General features: G+C 43.5%; 2 protein-coding genes across 4 annotated transcripts in view; one reads left to right on the top strand and one right to left on the bottom strand.

Annotated features, from left to right (window-relative positions):
* The window catches only part of LOC139299097 (E3 ubiquitin-protein ligase RING2-A-like), a 6,387-nt gene extending 3,352 nt beyond the window's left edge, over positions 1 to 3,035 (top strand). For 2 of the 3 annotated variants that reach the window (XM_070921991.1, XM_070921989.1), the window contains exons 4-7: positions 41 to 265; positions 1,233 to 1,553; positions 1,756 to 2,041; positions 2,802 to 3,035. In XM_070921991.1, coding sequence (XP_070778092.1) covers positions 41 to 265; positions 1,233 to 1,553; positions 1,756 to 2,041; positions 2,802 to 2,978 — 1,009 coding nt within the window. In that variant the 3' untranslated portion in view covers positions 2,979 to 3,035. The remainder of the gene's footprint in view (positions 1 to 40; positions 266 to 1,232; positions 1,554 to 1,755; positions 2,042 to 2,801) is intronic. The other variant, XM_070921992.1, reaches the window with a different exon arrangement.
* A 2,276-nt stretch (positions 3,036 to 5,311) lies between these two features.
* On the bottom strand, positions 5,312 to 8,643 carry rps18 (ribosomal protein S18). The gene is made up of 6 exons (XM_070921531.1): positions 8,591 to 8,643; positions 7,519 to 7,617; positions 7,264 to 7,350; positions 6,901 to 7,002; positions 5,705 to 5,796; positions 5,312 to 5,433 (listed from the first exon to the last, which is right to left on the bottom strand). Exons 1-6 carry the CDS (start codon positions 8,591 to 8,593, stop codon positions 5,358 to 5,360), a joined length of 459 nt encoding a protein of 152 aa, XP_070777632.1. The 5' UTR covers positions 8,594 to 8,643; the 3' UTR covers positions 5,312 to 5,357.
* Between the last annotated feature and the right edge of the window lie 8 nt (positions 8,644 to 8,651).

Below are 8,651 nucleotides of genomic sequence, written 5' to 3'. Positions count from 1 at the left end.
ACTCAGAATGAACACCCCACCGTCTATTCTCCCTCCCCAGCAACAAAGAGTGTCCGACCTGCAGGAAGAAGCTGGTCTCCAGGCGTTCGCTGCGCCGGGACTCAAACTTTGACGCGCTGATCTCGAAGATCTACCCGAGCCGGGACGAGTACGAGGCCCACCAGCGGCGCGTCCTGGAGCGACTCAACAGGCTGCACAACAAGGAGGCGCTGAGCTCCAGCATCGAGGAGGGGCTCCGACAGCAGGCCCGCTACAGGTCCGAGAGGTGGGGGAGGAAAGGGGGAGATGACTGGGGGGTCACCTACAGATTTATGTTGTAACCTCCTGGTTACAGCAGACATTTTGTTTTTAAAGTAGGTCTGGGTGAGAGGATGATGTTTACCTCTACTGTTTATTCCTTTAACATCTCTGGGTGTATTAGACCGCATTAGATCTCCAAACACAGACAGGCAGCCCCGTTAGGCTTCTGTTTATAGATACTAGATGTGGACTTCACCTACTGTGACTGACTTTGTTTTATATCACCCTCCCATATTTCCTAGTTCAGTCAAGCCCTAAAAGTAGTTTAGAAAGTATTCCTTCTGCAGCCAGTAACGTTTAACTTAACCGAACTGCTTGATAAATGACTTTAATGATTAACTGACTGTCAACATTGTTGTCAAATAATTTCCTGTCAGTTGATAATTAATAAATTAATCTTAATCCACACACACAACATTTTCTTTGTATAGTAAGTGCTGAAACTTACGATGCAACATGAATCATGATGTTAAACATCTTAAAGCAGCCAGTAACGTTTAACTTCACTTTTTTACATATTATATATAAGAAAATCATTTTGAGGACATCTCCGGGCTTTAAAGGACTTCCTGTCTAAAGACAGTAGTCAGGGGCCCACATTGAAACAGGTTTTGCTTGCTGTAATCATTCCTCCTGATCACACTGGACATTAAAAGACCCACAGTCCTCATTTTGTGTAAAAATGTAGTCAAAGGTGTGAATACCAACATTTCCCTTCATATAACTATATAACTGTGGTTTGGCCTTGTGTTGGTTTATAGTAAAAAAAAACATATTTCATACATTATTGTGATCATTACGACCTGGATGTTGCTTCTGTAGTTTTGTTCATTATTTATATCCGTAATAATAACAGCCAATCATCTGTGAACGTGGTGCATCATCAGTCAGATCAAGACTGCCGGTCTCATGTGTTAACCCCCCCCCCGCAGGAACCACCGGGTGAAGAAGCCGACTCAGGAGAGTGACAACACCACCTTCAGTGGTGGGGAAGATAACGGCGATGCCCGCTCACACCTGTCTCATGACTCCGCCCCCTCACACACCCCTCAGCCCCCGGGTCAGACCCCCTCAGAGGCCGGGCCGAGCCGCAAGCGGCCGCGAGCGTCGGACGATGGCTCGGGGCCCGAGGCGGACAGCGGCAGCCCCACCCCTCCGCTGAGACGCCACAAAGAGGGGCCGGGCTCGGAGATCGAGCTGGTGTTCAGGCCACACCCACAGCTGGTCCACGCCCAGGACTACAACCAGACCAGGTGAGACTGGACCAGAGGGCTTATTTGTAACCCTGTGATTGTGTCACAAAGTCCCAATAGTTCTTACAGTTTCAGGGCAATAAATATAAAACAGCACACTGACAAGAAAAACAGTGACTTTGTGCTGTGACTGAATGCATCAGGAGTTTATATGACATCTGTGTTTATTTTCCCTCATTTCTTCTCAAATGTTTCTTTACAGGTATGTGAAGACGACAGCCAACGCCACAGTGGACCATCTGTCTAAGTACCTCGCTCTGCGCATCGCTCTGGAGGACGGACAGACCAACGGAGAGACGGAGGACAGAGGAAGAGAGGAGGGAGGAGGAGGAGGAGGAGGAGAGGAAAGAGGAGCAGCAGCAGCAGCAGCAGCAGCAGCAGCAGGAGAAACTGAAGAGACAGCAGGAGGTGGAGAAGGCTTGACTCTGAGCAACATCAGCGAGAAACAGTACACCATCTACATCATGACGAGAGGAGGACAGTTCTCTGTGAGTAATAAAGTTTCCAACAGTCAACCAATCACAAACTGAAGCATGTTTAAAGGTCAAAGTTCGAATTTCACAAACTATTCCTTTAATGGACCGTTAGCAAACGTGCAAGACAATTAAACATAGTGCATTTATTTGGTACTACAGCTGCAACGATTATGTTCATTAATCAGTTCATCGACTTTTTTTCTTTCAAATAATCGAATCTTTAATGTAGAAAATGTCAGAAAATAATGAACTTCAGCCCAAAAAGACGTTCAGTTTCTCATGACATGATATGAATGACCCTTTTTCTGCTGCCACTCTTCAGAATCAGAAATACTTTATCTTAACTAATCTTACTAGACACGTTAAATATTTAGCTCTAACACTCTTTAGTGTGTTCAGATCTAATGCAAAGTTTACACACACTGTTTGGCTGTACAGCTGACCTCTGTACAGCCAGTGAGTGGCTGTTGTGGAGAGTAGATATGGAACTGACTTCACGTTGAGTCTGAACACAGATCCAGAATAACACGATCCTCCGTTTGTTCTGTCCAACACTTTCAGGTGTTGTGGTATCCGTCCATGCATAGTTTGGGTTTTATTTGTCCAGTTTTTGAGATCTAAAAACCTCAAACATCTCAACTAAATTCCATTCATCACTATTGTATTGGTGTGGAGGCAGAAATCTCAGAAACGTCTCAAAATCTGGACAAATAAACCATCAGCATGGACAGACACCACTGTAAGTACTTTTCCTTTATTCGACCCCCCCCAGACGCTGAACGGCTCTCTGACTCTGGAGTTGGTCAACGAGAAATACTGGAAGGTCCGGAAGCCTCTGGAGCTTTACTACGCTCCCACCAAGGACCAACCACAACCACAACCACAACAGAAGTCTCCTCCTCCCCCTCCCCCCCCTCCTCCTCCTCCTCCTCCTCAGAGGGAGGGATGAGGCAGAGCAGAGTGCTGCTTTTCTCTCTGACCCCCCTCCCTCATGTCTTCTTTTAAAGTTTATTATCTGTGTATCTCTTTTTAAACGTTTGCTGGCATTAAGACGGTCTTCTTGATTTCATTTATAACGTGTGAAATCTGACCTGAGACCTGATTTCTGAACTAAATAACAGCTGGTAAATCTTTGCTTTTATCTGCTTTACTGGAGGCTGCTCTGGTAAATCACCAGCCGTCATTTGAAGATGGTTTGATGTCATCGGGGAGATTTGGGATCATAAACCGTCACTGTGGCTGATGGACCTGGAGATGACGAGTGGGATCTCTTCTTTTGTTGTTTTCTCCTGCCATGAAGCATCTGCAGCCTGTTAGCTTCTGTTTTCCATCAGTTTGAATATGTTATTACTTACAGATACTTAACAACTGCACACATTTACAAAGCATTCACAAAGACAGCTGTGCAGAGTCTCCTGCTGCTGCAGCTACAACCTCCTCTCATCTGGATATTCGACATGTTTTACAACCAAAATGATCATTTAAGTTTCAGCTCTGATTCCAGGTGGGATTGTTTTTACAATACTTATTTTTCTCAGAATAAACACCTTTTATTCATTTCTCCTAACACAGCCACATAACAACCAATAGACAATTAATTATGAAGATTGGCTAATTCATAAAGGAAGCCCATTCCAGCCAGGGAAAGAACAGTTAGGTGACTGTGACGTCCCATAAGTGTTCTCAGTTTTGTCATTTAACATTTGGTTCTGTTTTTCGGTCTCCTGGCAGAAACGAGCTTCCATAAACATCTTCTTTCTGCTTTACGACGTCAGGTATCCTCTTGTTTTAGTAAGATCAGAGAGAAACGATCAGTCAGAACAATCAGAGTCAGTTTTTGGTTGTAAAAACTTAAGTTTCTTTCAGTAGTTTGATCTGAATCTATTTATGGAGTCTTTGTGTAATTTAATTTCCAAGAGCATGACTGAAGCTCAGCTCGCCAGTAAAAATAAATAAATCTGCATTATGTCTTCGCTCTCACTTCATCCCGCCTTACAGTTTCACTCAACTACAACTTTAGTATTGTTGTAATGAGGACCCACAGCTGTAACAGCACATACACCAACATTCAGTCTTTCACATTTCTACAAATGCACCCAGTGATTTTCTAAACCGTTCATCCTGTCAAGAGGCTGGAGCCTATCCCAGCATGCACTGGGGTAGACGGGTTCGCTATACACATTTTAGGGGCAGTATTTTAGCAGGTTAAAAGAGATGTACAGGTTCCTAGATTCCCTTTAGTGTGTCATTTAAGAGCTATGAAGACGTGTGCAGGTACCTTTAACCTGTCTGCTATATTTTACTAAGATAAATACCATTTTCCACCTTAAGAGATGTAGCTGTAACACCCACCTTACCTCCTGCTCTGTCTTTAAACATGCCAAGATGTTTAGTTCGTAGCTCTCCGAGTGTTTGCATGAATATTTGTTGCCCTTAAACTCTGTTCACGGGACGCTCCGTCTCTTTAAGAAGCCATAAGCTTTAGTTGAGTTTAACCCGAGTCCTCCACTGTTCAGGCTCGTAGCTCCACTTCTGTCTTTATGCACTTTACTTATTTCCTGCAGCCATGTCCTACCGTACCTCAGTTTTTATTGGATATTTGTATTAAGAATATAATATTTCCTTTTCTTCTGTTGTATAATTACTCTGTCCTGTCAGCGATGCAGCACAATAAACTCTGAAAGAAAATCCGATGTTTGCAAACTTATTCAAAACAAATCACATTTCACAAACTGTCAGAGCGTCTGTATTTTCCCACTGATCCGCTCGTTACTTCCATGTGCCATTAAGCTGAGTTTAAACAAAATCCAAAGTCCTGCGTGGGTCTACTGTTGCCATTGTGTCCGGGCAACATACCCTGATGCAACAGCCACAATGAATCCCTCTGCGCTCAGGATTTTAACCCCCATTTCTTACGTTGTAGGAGTGTTATGAAGGGATTCTTTGGACAGGAGGAACGATTAGACACCAGTAACTGTCGTTCACATGGCCCTAATACAGACGGACGTCTGTCCTTAGGTGTCAAAACTGTCTCAGGTCTCCTACTGCTCATGTTGGGGGATTCACTTCTTCTCACTGAACAAGATCACTTCATATAAAACGTGCAGGACCAAAACTGAAAGAACCAGCACACTGATTTGAGATGTTGATGCTTACCTGCTTGTTTAACAGTTTTAAGAGTTAAAAGAAGTACTCCGCTGATTTTACTTCTCATGGTTATTCCTACTCTGCCTGTGAAAACATATCTACAACAAGTGAAGCATCACACCAGGACAGACAGAGTTTGACAACGGTGGCGTTTTATTGAAACAAAGGGAAGCAGGGGAGTTTACTTCTTCTTGGACACACCGACGGTGCGACCACGACGGCCGGTGGTCTTGGTGTGCTGACCGCGCACACGCAGACTGAAGGAAAGGAGAAGATAAGAGTTAGAATTAGGAAGTGTGAAAGACAGAAGGTTTTTTTTAAAAGCTACATTTGATTTGTTTATTCTGTCAAACTGTCACTCAGCTTTTACTCATGACAATCATGTTGATTGATTTCAGCACCTGATTGTGTGGCGCTGATGTAAGGCATCATGCTGCACCAGTATGTCTAGGATCATATTATATATAATGCTGTGGCTTCTCACTGGACTGAACAACAATTGTGTCCAAACTGGATCGGATCTCTTACCCCCAGAAGTGCCTGAGACCACGGTGAGCCCTGATCTTCTTCAGCCTCTCCAGATCTTCTCTCAGCTTGTTGTCCAGACCGTTAGCGAGGACCTGAAACAAGACGCAACGACAGACTAATCAGTCCAAAACTTAAGAAATGGTGCTGGTTATGGTCTGCAGATCACTGGAAGGAAACCCTTGATTTTTGAGCGTGCTGCTGATGTACGTCAATGTTTTCTTACGGAAACAATCTTGGTTCAGATCCACAGATTGTGTAAGTTTGTTTTTTAAAAGCTACATTGTGAGCGGGACATTTTACAGTGTACAGACCAGCTCTCTGGTGGACAGTGTTCCTAAATGACCTCAACCTGCAGTCCACCAAAATAAACACTGATACAGATATTAGCAATAAGCTAATATCAGCCAGCTCAGATCGTGACAGGGTAATGTAAGAGTGTCTACACAGCACTTCTTGATAAGTGTGCCTGAAACCACATTCCTACCATGTCTTTCAAACCTGCTGCTCCGCATCAACCACTCTGTGCATTCCTTTGACACCTTGTTCAACCGCTATCACAACATCACGTTACAGTAAACTAATCAAAACTCTCTACACAAACGTTGAGCTGTCATTGAGGCGTTTGACTGACACAAATCAAAAGAACAGTTAGAGGAATATGTGAAGTATGAGCATGTGACGACTGCATTGTCACTTTGCAAGAATGTTTTTATTCAGTTTAACCTAAATTCAAAGACAGCGCCGCTGTAATCACCAGTGTTGTCAGACTGAGACGCTTCTTTTTATTCGACGGGGTGCGTAGATGGTGTTGGGTAGCTTGTGATACTTTCCTTCATTTTTGCTGCTTCCTCATGATTAAAAGTTTGGCTATATTCCAACAATCATCCCTCCTCTTCACCACTTATGATTGAGACTGAATGAGACACCGAGTTCAGTCGGCTCAACATACAATGACTGATACTAACTGACAGACAAAACGAAAGCCTCAACTAGACTGAAACTTTATTATCAAATTATTAGTCAGTCACTCAGTCAGTCTATGAGACATGTAAAGGCTGCTTGATGTTTAATATAATGTACCTACACACTTGGTGGAGATGATTTAAAATAATTTCACATTATTGTAATGGTGGTTTTGGGACTCACGTAAACATCAATTCAACGGAACTCCCAAAGCTTTACTGGTGGTCACCTACCTGGCTGTATTTGCCGTCCTTGACGTCCTTCTGCCTGTTGAGGAACCAATCTGGGATTTTGTACTGGCGAGGATTCTGCATGATGGTCACCACACGCTCAACCTGAAAGTCAATTAAATCCAGCTGTTAAATCACAGGAAAATCTATAAAACACGCCCCAAATGAAAACTTGGAACAGACAATATTCACAGACTTAAACTGTTACATCTACAGGCACCTGAGCGGCTGCAGCATCTGCATACATACAGGTAGATATTAATCTCAATACAAATACCATCCATTCTCAACTTCAGCTTTACGGAACTCCAAGAGGGTAGTTTCTTGTCGACTACGAGGTGCTCTACGACTACAAGTTCTCCTCACCTCCTCATCAGTCAGCTCTCCAGCCCTCTTGTTGAGGTCGATATCGGCCTTCCTCAGGACGACATGGGCGTAACGTCTGCCAACACCCTGAGACAAAGGGAACGTTTGTGTCATTGTACACCGAAAAAACAAAAACATACCAGGACCGGGTAACCTGCACTAGTATAATTAAGCTTAAATACCGCAAACTAGTCAGTTTTATACTGAAAATGCCAATAATGAACCAGAAGCGCTGTATATATCATAAAACCTTACCTTGATGGCAGTGATGGCGAAGGCGATCTTCCTCCTACCATCGATGTTCGTGTTGAGAACACGAAGAATGTGCTGGAACTTCTCAGGGATGACCAGAGACTGAAGACATAGAACACAGACGTTATCGGGGATGCATGACTCTCACAATCAGCATTGCTGTCGGTCACTATTACATTGAGCTTGAAATGCTGGAGCAATGTAGGTGGTGAAGTTTATCCAACCCAGAGACATTTGACATACATGTTGTATTTGTGGCGACGTGTTGGATTTAGTTGCTACTTAGGGGACGAATGAATTCACTTCTGTATCCTCCACGTAAATTTTGTTTTAAAAGTTTAAAAGGCATTCTACAAAGCTTCAGTGCCTGATCAGCAGTTGATGTAGGCCAAATACTTAAGTTCTTGACTCTGGATTGGAAGTGTGCGATCTGTGCATCTGCAGCTAACAGTTTTGGCTCCAGTTAGCACAGATACAAGAACAGTTGCTGTTCTGGCCAACATCTTTAGGGCATCAATACCTTCAAAACGACCAACACAAATGGAGCTCTCTAAACCACAAACCAAAGCAACTCAGCACTTCAACCGATCCGGCTTCTGTGCATTTACACTGGTGCAACATCCACTTCGTCTACAAACGTGATGGTTCCAACATGCTAACCCTTGCCATTGGGAAAGCATACGGCTAAGTAGCTTTACTGCTAGCCGCGTTCAATTGTGAACGTTTCTTGGACTTGTTAGTAGCACCGATAACAAAACAAACGCTATCCGGTTACAGCTCTTCTTTAAACCGGGAATAAACTGGATATATGTAAGTATTAGACACGGACAGAAACCACACTTCAGTCAACAATCCGCGCTAGTTAGCTACTGTTAGTAGATACACCTCCGGCCAGCGTTGACAGTAAACTGCGTTAATACGTCCATTGAGAGTAGTATTCCAACAATTCAACATCCCTCCGCTTGCACAAACTATATGCGATCATTAACAGGTCTAAATGTAATAAAAGAGTGAGATTAAAGCTCGATGATTACGGATTTCTAAAGTATTGCAGGTTGATAGAAAATGTACTCACCATCTTGGAAGTAGGTTCCGTGCGAAGAGGAAGTCGCAAGGTTCTCGCGAGAGTTTGGCTG

This window comes from Enoplosus armatus, chromosome 16 (genome assembly GCF_043641665.1).
Source record: "Enoplosus armatus isolate fEnoArm2 chromosome 16, fEnoArm2.hap1, whole genome shotgun sequence".
Lineage (NCBI taxonomy): Eukaryota > Metazoa > Chordata > Actinopteri > Centrarchiformes > Enoplosidae > Enoplosus > Enoplosus armatus.
The sequence above is the reverse complement of the archived record's forward strand: the minus strand, read 5'-3'. Positions and strand labels throughout refer to the sequence as shown.

Bases quoted from the DNA above. Each gene is read 5' to 3' on its own strand.
- rps18 (XM_070921531.1), bottom strand. The intron at 7,003-7,263 runs GTGAGGAGAACT...ATTGACTTTCAG, and splicing joins GAGAGCTGACTGATGAGGAG to GTTGAGCGTGTGGTGACCAT. The intron at 5,434-5,704 runs GTAAGAGATCCG...CCTTTCCTTCAG, and splicing joins GGTCTCAGGCACTTCTGGGG to TCTGCGTGTGCGCGGTCAGC.